This window comes from Micropterus dolomieu, linkage group LG12 (genome assembly GCF_021292245.1).
Source record: "Micropterus dolomieu isolate WLL.071019.BEF.003 ecotype Adirondacks linkage group LG12, ASM2129224v1, whole genome shotgun sequence".
NCBI classification, from domain to species: domain Eukaryota; kingdom Metazoa; phylum Chordata; class Actinopteri; order Centrarchiformes; family Centrarchidae; genus Micropterus; species Micropterus dolomieu.
In genome coordinates, this window is record NC_060161.1 from 24275902 (window position 1) to 24290944 (window position 15043).

At 39.1% G+C, this 15043-nt stretch overlaps 2 protein-coding genes across 2 annotated transcripts; both read left to right on the forward strand.

Annotated features, from left to right (window-relative positions):
• Positions 1 to 565: 565 nt before the first annotated feature.
• LOC123979854 (GTPase IMAP family member 7-like) lies at positions 566 to 6144 on the forward strand. The gene is made up of 4 exons (XM_046063964.1): positions 566 to 741; positions 3893 to 4005; positions 5164 to 5969; positions 6019 to 6144. The coding sequence occupies exons 1-4, from the start codon at positions 566 to 568 to the stop codon at positions 6142 to 6144; spliced, it is 1221 nt and encodes a 406-aa protein (XP_045919920.1).
• Positions 6145 to 8042: 1898 nt separating this feature from the next.
• LOC123979855 lies at positions 8043 to 11520 on the forward strand. Its single transcript, XM_046063965.1, has 5 exons — positions 8043 to 8316; positions 9656 to 10401; positions 10806 to 10940; positions 11105 to 11249; positions 11513 to 11520. The coding sequence occupies exons 1-5, from the start codon at positions 8043 to 8045 to the stop codon at positions 11518 to 11520; spliced, it is 1308 nt and encodes a 435-aa protein (XP_045919921.1).
• Positions 11521 to 15043: the final 3523 nt, after the last annotated feature.

Sequence of the window (15043 nt, forward strand, 5' to 3'; positions counted from 1 at the left end):
TGGTCTTCGGGTCATTAATGTTGAGGAGTTGAAGAATACTGACTTTCAAGAGACTGTAAATGGGAATGTTGACATAATAGAAACAAATGTGCTCTCAATGTGTTAACACAGGTCTTGTATGATGAGCAATGCCAACAACCAATAAGATGTGCTGAGATTGACATGTGACATGTCCAGAGGGAGAGTTCCACCACGAGCGCTGATGCCCCACCATGTTTTATTACTCCATCATTATTCATAGATTAGCACTGGGTGTGCACGCCAGAATCGAACAATCTTACTGTTGTGGTTATGGGCCCAGGATCACCTAGAGATGGTTGTCAAAAGTGTTGCCACCAAGCGAAAAGTCACGACATACAGCGTGTGGGAAAGCTCTAAAGATTCTAAGAGACTATTATGCGGGCAAAGGTAAGACACATGTAATTAGCCTGTAACCTGAACTGACTCCACTCCAAAAGTTGAGCTGCGTGAGCAGTGTGTGACTGAATATGTTATAAGAGCAGAGACCGTAATTACAGTATTGAGAAATGCTGTCGAGATATTAAGGGATGGACTGTTAGTAGCCATGATTTTGAAGGACCTGCCAGACTCATTCAAACCGTTTGCTATACATGTCACACCAAGTGAGAAGGCGGTAGATTTTGCCAAATTCAAAACGAATCTACGGCGCTATGAGGACACAGAGGGGATGCGGGCCGTAGCATCAGCTGACAACGTCACGAAGACGCGGGCGCAGCTTTGGCAAGTTCAAGTGATATCATATGCTTCAGATGTGGCCTGAGAGGACACAAGGCCAGAGAATGTCAACACAAGTAGTGGTGCAGTCAGTGTAAAAGCAACACACATCGGGACACAACCTGCAGAAGGAAACAGAGGCGAGACGAAGTTTCTGAAGAGGTGAGCGGCAAGGAGTATGCATTCCAGATGTGTCAAGGCAACAGGTCTGATGGTGGATACAGGGGCAATTTCACCCATCATCACAGACATAGCAAAATTTAAGAAGAGACTGAACGACCATCGTTGGTATCTTCACCTGAGGACAATAGGTTACGTTTGTTGAGTTTCCTGGGAAGTGATGAAAGGACAGCATTGTAAGTGGGGGATAAGTGGTGGCGTAGACCCCCTCCCCTGTTCAATGACGGCTTCTTGACCTGGGTCTACTGCTTCTATGGTGGGGACGCAGGTGAACAAAGAAGTCACGTCATAGGATACCATGGTTCCATCTGTGTCCAGTTTCAGTCCTCGAACTTTGTTTACAAAGTCAATGGAGTTTTGGATGTGGTGAGGCGTGTTTCCCACCAAGGGAGCTAAGATGGTGGAAATGTGTTTGGCAATGTTGTAGGTGACCGAATTGATGCTGCTGATAATCGGCCTGAGTGGGGCTCCTTCTTTGTGTATCTTGGGTAGTCCATAAATGCATGGAATGGCTTCTCCAGGATACAAACGGTAATATTGTTCACGGGTGATGGTGTTGTCCTTCTGTAACTGTTGTAGACGTTCTATGGCCTTTTTCTTGTATCCGCTGGTTGTGTCTCGTCTCAGTGTCTCATATGTGTTTGTGTCCATTATTAGTGTGTTGACTTTGTTCTGGTAGTCAGCTGTGTTAATTGCTGAATGTGAGGTTTCAAAGAGACAGAATTGTTGGTGCTGTCATCTTTAGGGTAGGAAAGACTTCGGTTACAGCATGAAATTTGACAAGCAGATTGGTTGTCAGAACAAGCTTCTTCCAACTTTGTCTCCTGGCTAAAGTTAAGCCTTTTTTAATAGGCACGATCTAGAAAAGGCTATTCATGCCTTTATTAGTTCAAGGCTAGATTATTTTCAACGCTCTTTATGTTGGTCTAAGTCAAACATCCATCTCTTCAACTTGTGCAAAATGCTGCTGCTCGCTTTTTAAGAAATACATCTAGAAGTGCACACATCACTCTCGTTCTATTTACACTGGCTTCCAGTGCGTTTTGTAATTGATTTTATTGTTTGTTTTCAAAGCCTTAAATGGCCTAGCCTCAGAGTACATGTCCGAGATTTTAACTTTGGGTGGGCAAAATCGTCTGTTGCAGTCTTCGGATTTAAAAGTCGAGGTCGAGGTACAAACAATGGGGTGATCGGGCCTTTGCTGTTGCTGCCCCAAAAGTCTGGAACAAGCTCTCCCCTGACATTTGTACTATAACGGATGTAGTTCAGTTAAATCAAAACTTAAAACTTATTTATTTAGAATGGCTATTAATAATTTGATATAATATTATATAAAATTTTTAGGCAACCTTATCTGGCTTACTGTTTTCTAGGCTTCATGTCCTTTCTTATCTTTTATTGAATTCTGTGTTTATTCTCGGTTGATGTAAAGCACTTTGGACACCTGTTGGTTGCTGTAAAGTGCTATATAAATAAATGTTGATTGATTGAACATTGTATACAGTGTAAGTGTAGGTGTAGAGAACTTCTTCACTTATACAGTATTTACCTGAGACATAATCCTTACTCAGAGATAAATCTATAGTAACAACGAAGACTGAAGTCTACAGAGCCCCCCTAGTCCCATTTAGTCAAAAAAATTTATTATAATTACCTCGTGGCCTCAAGATACTATAAAGGTCTCCAGTGCCAAGATACTATTGCTACTATCGCTATACTATGGCCTCAAGTGTATATAAAAGGAGCCTGAACAATAGAGCAGCTTTTCTCCCCAAAGCAGAGAGTGCACAGGGCCTGCTCCAGCTACCACCTACTTAAAGCACTCCTTGGGTGATAACTATGGAGAGAGACCATTTTATTTATTTTTATATTAACTTAGGGGTGAGTTATGCTATGGCAATGGTAGCGCCAACAGCGTAGCTGTGATCGCCAAGAGGAGAGGAAAGAGAGCAGGATCAGAGCTATATTGGCCCAGCTTGGACCTAAGGCTGCTCTTTAAGCTCTGGTCTGGACAAAATGGGACTCAGGTTGGTCAAGAAACGAAAATCAGAGACTGCTGTGCTCAAATCTTTACAGAGACCTGCTTATTAACATCCTGGATCAAGCAGTCCATGCATTTTTCGAGCTGTCAGCGCTGGACTCCAGGTAGGGACTCTGTTTTACATCCCCCCCCCTCTCTCTCTCTCTCTCTCTCTCTCAAACTGCTACACTGGGTGGAAGTAGAATTAGCTCTGAAAGCTACTCCTATATTGAAAAGCAAGCAGGCTAAGACAATCAACTGTGCTTTGATCTACTCTCTCTTTCTGATCCGTAGGCTACATCATGTAGTAAGATATTCTGCTAATACTACTTTTACATTGTGCAGTTGGGAAGTGAAACTGATGTTTCAACTCAGATCAGATACAAGAAACATTGTCACTCTGGCAGTCTTATCACTCCTCAGTTCTTTCACTTTTGATAATGTGACACGATGAGGGTGTGATTCTATATTTAAATAAATAATAATTTGAATAAGTTGCCAACAACGTCACCTGGGGAATTTCACCCCAGGTTCACCTGAAATAAGGCCAGGGCAGAGAGTGTTTCACATTTAAACAAATAATTTTATTAACAAAATACTAATTAAAGACAACCAAACCAAAAATACTTTAACAAAAAACAAAACAAATACCAACTACTTATACCAGTTACGAAGGCATGCCATTATTGAATAAAATAGAAATATGGGCCAAACGATTTAAAATACAATATACTATTTAAAATGCAAATACAAAATCAGCCCACAGGCCAGAGCGAGACAGCCCGCACAGCAAACGATTCGCTCTAAAACAATCAAGGGAGCATTATGTTTAACCACGATGCACTAAGCGCACACAGCAGACAGTTACCTTGGCACGCAAGCAGACAGCACACTTACCACACGGACCAAAAGAAATGACGCATGCACATACAAAACGCTGACCAGGCGACTCCACAGGTTTAGGGCTGTTAACCATCAGCTAAACTGTTGCGCTACAGGCCATGACAGCACTCGCATCAGCACACCACAACGCCGGACCACCGTCGCCAACAGTGAGACGCCCAACCCAGGTAAGAGAGAGACCGACACAGGTGCATCCTCACCTCTACTTATAGGCCATGGCAGCGGCATCCGGTTGTCAGGGCAACAGTGCCGTGCCATATAGTGGCGGGAGGGAGAAAACCCCTTGACCTGCCACAATAACATGGACTATCAGTGAATTTCCTTACGGAACACTAGCCTACACATCAAGTTGCAAGATGCAGAATTAAATCTTAAATCATGTTTTACAGTGCAGAGGCGTTACAATTAGATGGCTGCCAATAGATCTTCTTCTTTTGTATTATGTAGGCTTATGTGAATAGTGATGATCTCTTATTAAAGGCTGTTGACCTGAGCAGATCCTATTTCTTAGATCTATGAATAGCCTAGCCCACTTCAAACACTGCCCCCACAGTTCCAACAGCAAGTGAAAGTAAAGTTAGAAATACAACCTGCATCAGAGCCTTTTTATATACACTCTACATTCAGAGCACAGGAGAAAACACACACAGGACGGTTGTCTGATAAATCCTATCAGTGTTTACTCTTCACAGATCTCTCTTTTAACAACATGGATGGTAAGTTAAAGCTATGTCTTTCACTTGGCCGAACACTGCTCACTGTAGGGCTATTTATTAATAATCTAAAACGTATTTTCGGTAAACACATATTTTGCCGAAATGATTCTTACAATGATATTTGAAACATGCTGTAGGCTAGCCTAACTATTGTAGACCTAATCAACAATCAGTAGAATTTTTAATGTGTCAGATAAACATTTAATCAACATTTAGATTGGACTTGGTATCAGATACCCGAACTTAACAGACTGAGATCAGGATCAGGGCCAAATGAACCAGATGATTCCTATTAAAAGCTGTTTACAAAATGATTCTCAGTGTTCTTTACTGCAGTAGATAAGTTCATGTTGTTGAACAGTGATTGATAGGCTACTGTTAGAAATGATTTGAGCTGTTCTTGATCATTAAAATACATGTGGGCTTTTTAATGGTCTATGTTTTGATACCATTCTTCATTTGTGTATCATGCTAATGCCGCTATATTATTTTAAGTAGCATATTAATTGCTTTTTTTTTCACTGATTTTTTCATTTTATTTTTTGTAATTTTTACAAAAACAAACAAAAAACAAATGTATAGTATAAATTAATCATTATTTTCTTTCAGAGTCAAACAGCAGAATTGTCATTTTGGGTAAAACTGGAGTTGGAAAAAGCAGCCTGGCTAACACCATATTTGGTGAAGAACTGGTGAAGATCGATGATTCTCTCAACTCTGGAACAAGAAAATGTCAAGCAGAGACCAGATCTGTCAAAGGAAGAAGCATCACTTTGATCGACACTCCTGGTTTCTTTGACACTGATAAATCTGAGGAGGAGCTGAAGTCTGAGATAGTGAGCTGTATCATAAAGTGCGCTCCTGGTCCTCATGCTTTTCTCATTTTGCTAAAAGTGGAGAAAGTCACAGAGCAGGAGCAGGCTATAGTACAAATGATAAACCAATACTTTTCTGAAGAAGCTTTCAAATATGCAACAGTTGTCTTTACTCATGGTGACCAGCTCCGTAAAGGACAGAAAATTGAAGATTTTGTCTGCAAGAATAAGTTCATGAATGATCTGGTGAAGAAGTGCGGCGGCCGTTGCCATGTCGTTGATAATAACTACTGGAACGAAAACCCAAAGGATGAATACAGGAGCAACCGGTTCCAGGTGGAGGAGCTACTTAAGTCAATAGACAAGACGGTGATGGAAAACAACGGGAGCTGCTACACCAATGAGATGCTACAAGCAGTGAAGGAAGAAATACAACGAGAGAAGAAGCAGATTCGACTGTTACCAGGAGACAAGTCAGAGAAAGTGATCAGAGAGCAGGCTGAGGGCAGAGTATCCACAAAGCTTTCGGTCAGATTAGCAGGTGTTGCAACAGGTACATTGTTAGGAGCTTTATTCGGTGTGGTAGTGATGGTTGGATTAGTTGTCATAGTTTTAAAGAAAATTACAGTTATCCAATCTATGGCCAAAGCAGCAGCTACTGTTGCAGAAGAATTTGGAGCAGCAGGAAGAGCAACAGCAGCAGGAGGAACAACAGCAGGAGCAACAGCAGCAGGAGGAACAACAGCAGGAGCAACAGCAGCAGGAGGAACAGTAGGAGGAGCAGCAGCAGCAGCTCTTATAGGGGCATCTGCTGTGGCGGGAGCAGTGATAGGAGGTTTTAAAGGCTATAATGCAGCTGAGGGAGCAGACACCCCACTGGAAGCAGCACTGAAAGCAGCAGGTGCTGTCAAGAGTGGAGCCCTGCAATTTTTAGATGAAACAAATGATGTTATGGAAGAAATATTTTATCCAAAGTCAAAACAGAGTTAAAACCTATAATGGGCTGTGACTCTCAAAGAAAATCTTGGTCTAAACTATCTTTTCTTATTAAGCTGTTTGTGTTTGTGTTGAGTATTTCTCTTTTCTGCTACTTTATACTTCTACTGCACTACATTTCAGAGGCAAATATTGTACTTTTAAAATTAACCAAATTAACAATACCAAACGTAATTTAAAAAGTATGATCCAATATTATAGATTAAGGTAAAACTATATTGATCACCATGGGGACATTCACAAGATATAATTTGGCTAAAATTTGCCTCATCTTTAGTAGCTTCAATATTAAAATTTACATATTGGTGCATTAATAATTAAAATGCCATCATTTACCTTTTTCTGAAATTTGTCATTCTGCATATTTAGAGTACTTTTACTTTTGGTTAAAAAAAAAGAGTATATTTTAATGCTAATACACTTCTACTTTTGCTTAAGTAACAATTTTAATGCATGATTTTTCCGTGTAAAAGAGTATTTCTGCTAGCATGGCTAAACAGCATCCCTTAATCATTACAAACAATAAACTGACCTTGCCTTCACTGCCAGACTAGTGTTTGTCTCTACCTGAGAAGAAAAGAGATGAAGGAGGGAGACACATTAAGTGATGACAAACTTTGCACAGAAATGTACTTTTTTTCAATAGCGTCCAAGTCATGTGACGCAGAGACTTCAAACCAATGCCGAATTGTAGTACTACACTAGGCAAATGAGACACACCCCTTTATGTTTGATTTGAGTGCATATTCTATTTTATATTAATATTTATTAGCATTTTATGGGCAAATTTTTTTGCGTAGATTTGTGAGATATGCAATTGTTTGTTTATTGCCAGGAAATTTTTGAAGAACAAAGAAAACAAAATTTCAACAATTTGAGGCAGGCCTGTACAATGATTCAGGTTGACTAATATCCCAAGGAGCAGTAGGTGGCGATAATGCACCTGTACTTGAATGACAATCTCATATAATTTGCAAAGAAGAAGAACGATGTAGAAGACAATGTAGAAAAATAGACAACATGGAAAAGGAGTTTGCTATTTAAAAACAACATGGGCCGTTTCAAAAAAGGCCAGTGGCAGCGGAGTACAGATCTCTGGCAAAAAGCTGGAGGTAGAGATGTTATAATCAGGTCTTTCATTTTTCATGGTTTTAATGAGGTAAATATTACACCTGAACAGTGGAGCTCAGTCACACTTACTCTGTTTAAAAACAACAACAAAGATCATCTAAAGTGGTTGAAAGTCATATGGTTTGAAGACAGACAAGCAGTCCGGACAGAGGTGCTTAATGCAGGTAAGTTGTTGAGCCCCCAGAAGTTTTGTAATGTTAGCTTAATTTTTGGTTAGACTACATCAAACTAAAGCAATTTGGATGTAATTAATAGAAATAAAAAAAGGGAGTAATAGACAAGAAATTGTGAATTAATAGAAATTCACAAATTCAATGCTATTTAATGTCAAAATATTGGGTTAGTCTCCATCATAACCAAGAATGACATTATTTTTTAAACCTATATTTATTCACTGTGGTTGAATTAAAAATGTGATTTGTTTTTTAGGTTTGACATATTTATAATAATATATAATTAGATTAATTACTTTTGGGACATTTTTATGTTTAGGAAGAGAAGTCACTGAGAGAGAAAGGCTTGAGGAGACAGCTAAAAAAGACGGACATGACAAGGTTAAGAGAAAGGAGACAAGGAGCAAAGCTCTACAGACAAGAGAGCAGAGTAAATGACAAACCAGATAAAGACACGGACAATGGAGAAGAGCTTAGCAATGTAAACATAGAACAGATACCAACAGGTGAAGAAGACAGGGACAGTACACCTGATGAGAGCAAAACGTGTACCACACAGCTGCAGCCTGACACAGAGAGTCAAGAAGAGGACATAGATGCATATAAGAAGACTTTAGGCCAGACAAATGAAAAAGTCCTTCCTAAAAGTAAAAGTGGGAAAGGAAAGGGAAAACTGAGAACTAAAACAGATGATCACTTTGAGCAAACTGACTACAGAAAGTGCAAAGCAGGCCCAAAAGTGTTTAAAATTGGGATAACAAGAAAACAGTGGAACAAAATTAAACCTAAACATGGGGGTACAAAACTCATTCCCCCATGGACCGATACATTTTATCGTGCATTTCTGAAAAAAATCCATGCTGTACACTTGCTTTTAAATATCAGCATGTCAAGACAAGCGATAGCCGTAAAAAAGAATTCCTCATTTTTCCATGCCTCAGCTCATTGTACATTTGATGGATGCAAGGCTGTCTACGTTTTTTCCAAGAAAAACAAACCAAAATCAAAGGATAAAAATATTTCCTTTAAAGTGAAGCGCAATGGGGAAGTAACACACCATAAAAATCAAACACGATCTAGACCAGCAAAATACCTGCGAAGAGGAAAGATTGCCAAAGCTCTTACCAATGGTGTCAGTAATTATTATTACTGTATGCTGAAAAAGACACCTGTTGAAGAGATCATGGCTGGGAACATAACTAGAAGCCTCACGAAGGATGTTTTGAAAAAAATATCCTCTGAAGTGAGGAAGAGTGCTAGGCTCCATAACGACATGATGCTTGAACTCATGCTGACTCAAAAAGTAATTGCAGAGAGCAGCAGTCATGCATCATCAAAAGGCTATCTTCAGCACCTACAAATAAGTCCTTTTGCTGTACATTTACACACAGAAACTGGAATAAAGATTCTTGCTGAACACCTAAGAAGACCAACACCTATCACCCTCTACCTTGATGCTACAGGTGACGTGGTTCAGAAAATCCTGGATCAAAATAAACGAGTGTTATATTATGCTCTCGTTTTGCCAGGCATGGGCAAAGACAAGCCTCCCTTACCTGTCACAGAACTGATTTCCAACAGCCATTCTATTCCATCTATTTCCCATTGGCTCATGAATTCACAAGGAAGTAGTCTCACACAACAAAAAGACAAATAGTACAAGTCGAGACAGATTACAGCTGGGCTCTGATTAACAGTGTGCTCATCTCCTTCAACAAGGAGAATATTTCAGTGTACCTTGCCAGAGCATTTGATATAGTTTCTGGACAAAGTGAACCTATTCCCCACTTCACTGTGCTGCATTTGTGCTCTGCCCATATCATGAAGGCTGTATCCCAAGCATTTGGCAAAAAAACAGGAGACAGAGGCATACATGAGTTCGCCGCATTCAGTTTTGCTTACCTCCTCAACTATTAATTAATATACTACTAAGTGTGCAGGTGGCCCTTGAAGTTTTTTATCACATGTGTGTGCTTTTTGATGCAGAGAAGTACACTCATTCGGTAAAGCAGAGCAAAATGTACCTCAACAAGTGTGTTTTGCAAACCCAGGACATGAAGCTGGAAGAAAGTGGACATGTTATTGGAGAGGAGGAAAGACCAAGTGAGAAACCTGCTGACAGTATTTTTGGAAAATCACCTTTCACACGTGCTTTTCAAGTCAGACGGGAGCAAGCTGAGTGTGACATCCTGTCAGATGATGCAGTTGGCATTAAAAACCATTACCACTGTCCGGGTGTCATCGATGTGCTGTTAAAAAACTACATGGGGATCTTACCGTTGTGGAGTGGTTTGTTGCTCGGGGATCTGTCACGGCATGGAAAAATCACAACCTGTAAAACAGATGGAAGTGCCAAAACTAGGGATACCAACTGTCATGTTGAGCTCTGGTTTGGTTTGGTCAAACACTCCATCCTTTTAAAGAAAAGGTACCTGAGACCTGAGTTCATTTCCAAAATGTTTGCCTCAATCCAAGGAAGATATATAGAGCACATTGGGCAACATAATTTGCCAATTCAGATTTTCGATAAGAACTTTGCAAGTTCTAGCAGGCCAGATGATGACCATGAAGAACAATGGAACAAGCGGGACAGCTCTGTTGGTCACTCCAGGTCCAAGTCAAAGTACTTCAATCCACCCAAAACCCTGTCAAAGCCCAAGAGCCCACATGCTGCAAAAGTAAAGAGAAGAGGGAAAAAAGTGGATCAGGATCAACCAGATAAAGACAAAAAGGTAAATATATTTGAAATAATAAATATTTTACCAAAAAAATAAGTATGGTATAGGCTTGACTGGGGAAATGTGCAGGAGAAAGGACATGAAGCAATATAGTATAATATGAATTTTGGTCTGTGTTTCAAAAAAGCGATCCATATGATTTATCATGTAAATTTATTTTCTGGACATACATTTCCCAATAAATGGGAACATTGTTGTAAAGGTACAACTACTAGGCCAGCTTGTGAATACTCTATATAACATGGTATAAATAGAAGAAGAAAAACACTACATGGTAAAACAGAAAAATGGCCAATTCTAAATGTTGTTCAAAATTAATTAAAAGTTTTTTTCTTTCAATACCCAGACTGTCAATAGTAACCAGCATGTATTGATTTCCTGTTAATCCTGACTTGCAGTTAACCTTACTGTGGAAAAAGAGGGACACAGAGGTGGTCGTTGCATTGGTCCCTTCACAGATTAAGGGGCGCAACATCCTTATCCACCGCAGTGAGCTACGCACACTTCGACCACCCCAGTGGTTGACAGGGGAGGTACGTGACAGCGTATTTTAAGTATATAAAGAATCACTCTGCAAAGTAGGATTTATTGTATTTACATTTTAGGAATTATAACAAGGAATGTTCCGAAACTAGGAAAGAAAAGTTTCACAAATTTGGGAATGTGTAATAATTGGCTATTATGTTGTTTATGCCAGGTTATTGAGGCCCTGTTTCATGTTGCTGCTCATACATTCAGTGTGGTGGACACCATCTACTTGATGAGTCATTACACTGCAGGTGGGATACTGTTCGGTGAAAGAACTGAGCTACCCCGTCACAGTTTACCAAAGCTAATATGCTGTATGTGTTTTGTATGGTTTGTTTTGTTTGTGCGCGGTGATGTTGTGTGGTGGGGTTGGGAAATGGAAGTTTACATTCATTTTCTACATACAGTAAAACATGGGCTTCGAATCAACAAGTCTTCATTACAAACAATTACAAAATTGAGATAATGCATTACTTTATCCTTGTTCCTCGTTCAAAGTGTGCTCACCAGGAAAAATCCCCTCATTAATCTTTTGGTTGAAAGTAAATGTCTTTCTATTGGATATCCTTGCCAACAGTTCTCTAAAGAAGTCCCTAAATATAAAAAGAAAGGGCATGAAAACACATTTGTCAGTGGATAACTATGGATTTGTCATTAGAAGTCTGTATGTTTGTTTTCATCATTTTGTATTTCATACAATTGTAGGTAAACTTTGAGAACTATGAAGCTGTTCTGTCATTAGTGCTTGTCATCAACAACCACTGGAACTTTCTGGTTTGTAACTCTGTTGTTATTGATTTGTTATTTTATTATTTTGTATTATTTGTCTCTGAATGTACACCATTTCACTTTTGAATAGCAATGAAATGAAAAGTATTTGTGACTAAGATACATTTCCTTTTTTTCTGTGACAGTACATTAATGCTAAAACCAGTACAGTATTCCTGATGGATCCAGCCCCCATGTCATCTGAGTTGGAGGACTCTAAACGGGCTGCTAAAAGAATACAGTAAATCAACATTTAAGCTTTTTTTTTAAAAGAATTGATTACAAATATGTCTAAGGTGAGTTTTGAAACCTGCAATAATAACAAGTTGGTGTTGAAGTGTACAAGGTAGATTTAATTGTTATATCACAATAGGGTTTAATTAAATCCAACACCCTCACGTTATTCAGTACAGAACACTCATAAAATAGTGAAATATTTTGCATGGAGCAGTGCTGAGGATGAATTTGAATTAGAATTTAAAAGTCTAACAGTCTGGGGAAAACGCTGGCCTGCAATCTGGTGGTATGACAGCAGAGACTTGTATATCTCTTCCCAGAAGGCAGCAGGGTGAACAGGCTGCAGACTGGGTGGGTACTGTCCTTTAGTGTACTTGGGGCTCTGTAGGCACCTCACCTCACCAATATCACTGATGCTCAGTAGATGGGTACCAATGATCTTCTTAGCGGTTATAATCACCCACTGCGGAGCCCTTCTGTCCTGGGCCGTGCACATCCCATGCCAGGTGGTGAGGTTTCCAGTCAGGATGCTTTCTATGGCTTCTCTATTAAAGTTGACAAGAATTTGGCATGGGAATGTAGAGTTCTTAAGCTTCCTTTAGAAATTAATTTATTACTTATATAAAGTAGCCTAATATTTATGACTGCCCTCTCCCCGTCCCTCAAGCATTTGCAATGATGAGATGAATACAAACATTGGTTATTCACTTGTGGTACCAAATGTCTGTGAGTGGATATTATCTTTTGACCTACACACTGTATCTGTTTAAAGTGTATTAACGTTTACTTATTCAGGGAATACTTCAGGATGAGAAGGACATGCCACAGCAAAACAGACTGGGTGGATGTAAAGTGGAAAGGGGGAGTTATGTGCCACCCAGTTCAAAAAGACGGAAGCAGCTGTGGTGTGATTGTTGTTAAGGTAAGCTAAGGAGATTTTGTTTGGACCATTTGATTTTTATGTTAAAAATAATTTTATGTGAACCAAATCTGTTTCTACAGTATTTTTGTGAAGCATTCTTGTCATGGGTGATTGTCCTCTATAATGTACCTCCCATGTTAGTTGTATCTGTTGTATTATTATCCAATGAAGAAGAAACACCCTCTGTAACAGGAGTGTTGTGTGTTTAGATGGCAAACGCTGTGATGGAGGCCTTCCCTCTGATGCCAGATGTTAGATTTGAAACATCAAAAACGCACATGACAAGGGAGAGGAGAGATCTAGCTCTCCAACTCCTAGAAGCATCAGGTACATGCTGTAAATCATGCGTACAGTATACCTACAATATACTTTAATTAAATAAATAATATATTGTAATTATTTTTTCAGTCTTTGATGAGCACTCGTGTTGTGCTATGTGTGCAGCCTTAAGGCCTCCGGGATCTGGACCCTCCATTACAGACTGGGTGAGTTGTGAAGCAGCGATATCATGTTTAATTGTGATGTAGACCTACTTGAGTATGGCTGAGGAAAAGTCAACTAACACAAAGGTCAAATCAATGTGTATACACACCTTGGTTTGTAATAAACCACTCAAAGCACTTTACACTAAATAAACAGTCACCCATTCACACACACATTCATACAACGATGGCAGAGAAATACATGCAAGGTGCCAACTGCTGATGAGAAAGAAACTAATACTCGTTCACACACACTCACACAACAATGGCACAGCCTTCTGAGCAAATACAGAGGGGGCATATATCTTCCATGTAGTGGACAACCACTCTACCTCTAAGCAACAGACATTGAAATAAATATATATATATATAAATATGTTACGAAAGATTTTTATCAATTCCACAGGTCCAGTGTGATGGCTGTGAACGGTGGTTCCATGCTCAGTGTGTGGAAATGGACAGCACACAATATGAAGAGGCAAAGAAAGGAAACTGGGAATGTCCGTTGTGTAAATAAAGTGTTTCTTTGAAATCTGCTCAATGCTGAGGAAGAAAATGACTCTGTGTGGTACAACTGCAGTTGTACAAGAGGTGTGTAATATGTGTAACGGGTAGTAGTACAATTCGGCATTGGTTTTGAGTCCCTGAATCATTTGAAATGGAATCTATTGAAGAAAAAAATATAAAATAAAATATGCACTCAAATCAAACATGAAGCGGTGTGTCTCATTTGCCTAGTGTAGTACTAAAATTCGGCATTGGTTTGGAGTCCCTGTGTCACATGACTTGGAAGCTATTGAAAAAAACAGCACTTTTTTCAATAAATTATGAATAAATATTAATATAAAATATAAAATTTACTCAAATCAAATATGAAGGGGTGTGTCTCATTTGCCTAGTGTAGTACTACAATTTGGCATTGGTTTGAAGTCTCTGCGTCACATGACTTGGACGCTATTGAAAAAAAGGCATTATTTTCCATAAATTATGAATAAATATTAATATAAAGTCGAATATGCTCTCAAATAAAATATGAAGGGGTGTGTCTCATTTGCCTAGTGTAGTACTACAATTTGGCATTGGTTTGGAGTCCCTGTTTCACATGACTTGGAAGGTATTGAAAAAAAAGGCATTATTTTCCATAAATTATGAATAAATATTAATATAAAATATAAAATGTACTCAAATAAAATATGAAGGGGTGTGTCTCATTTGCCTTGTGTAGTACTACAATTCGGCATTGCTTTGAAGTCTGTGTCACATGACTTGGAAGCTATTGAAAAAAACAGCACTTTTTTCAATAAATTATGAATAAATATTAATATAAAATAAAAAATGCACTCAAATAAAATATGAAGGGGTGTGTCTCATTTGCCTTGTGTAGTACTACAATTCGGCATTGGTTTGAAGTCTCTGCTTCACATGACTTGGAAGCTATTGAAAAAAAATGATGATTCTCCCATAACACTGTTCTCACAATTGTAATTTATTGATGGTCCCTAAGCTAACCCCCGTTGGTTAAAAGCGAGCCATCAGAGGTGAGCTAACCGCACTTATACAACCGTCACTGGGTGAACTGACTAAAAGCCGTCACTGGATCCTGGGTGAATGTCTGTCGAATATCCAACTTAAAACTAACTTCACCGCGGTCTTTTACCTCAACATCAGTCTTGAATCTTAATGCCACTGTTGTTTATTT

Excerpts from the sequence above, each read along its gene's own strand:
- LOC123979854 (XM_046063964.1), top strand. The coding sequence starts at position 566 with ATGATTTTGAAGGACCTGCCAGACTCATTCAAACCGTTTGCTATACAT. Across the intron at positions 4,006-5,163 it reads CAGTGAGACGCCCAACCCAG|AGTCAAACAGCAGAATTGTC; the intron begins GTAAGAGAGAGA and ends ATTTTCTTTCAG. Across the intron at positions 5,970-6,018 it reads TGGTAGTGATGGTTGGATTA|CAGCAGCTACTGTTGCAGAA; the intron begins GTTGTCATAGTT and ends CTATGGCCAAAG.
- LOC123979855 (XM_046063965.1), top strand. The coding sequence starts at position 8,043 with ATGACAAGGTTAAGAGAAAGGAGACAAGGAGCAAAGCTCTACAGACAA. Across the intron at positions 8,317-9,655 it reads TGAAAAAGTCCTTCCTAAAA|AGAAGTACACTCATTCGGTA; the intron begins GTAAAAGTGGGA and ends TTTTTGATGCAG. Across the intron at positions 10,941-11,104 it reads CCCAGTGGTTGACAGGGGAG|GTTATTGAGGCCCTGTTTCA; the intron begins GTACGTGACAGC and ends TGTTTATGCCAG.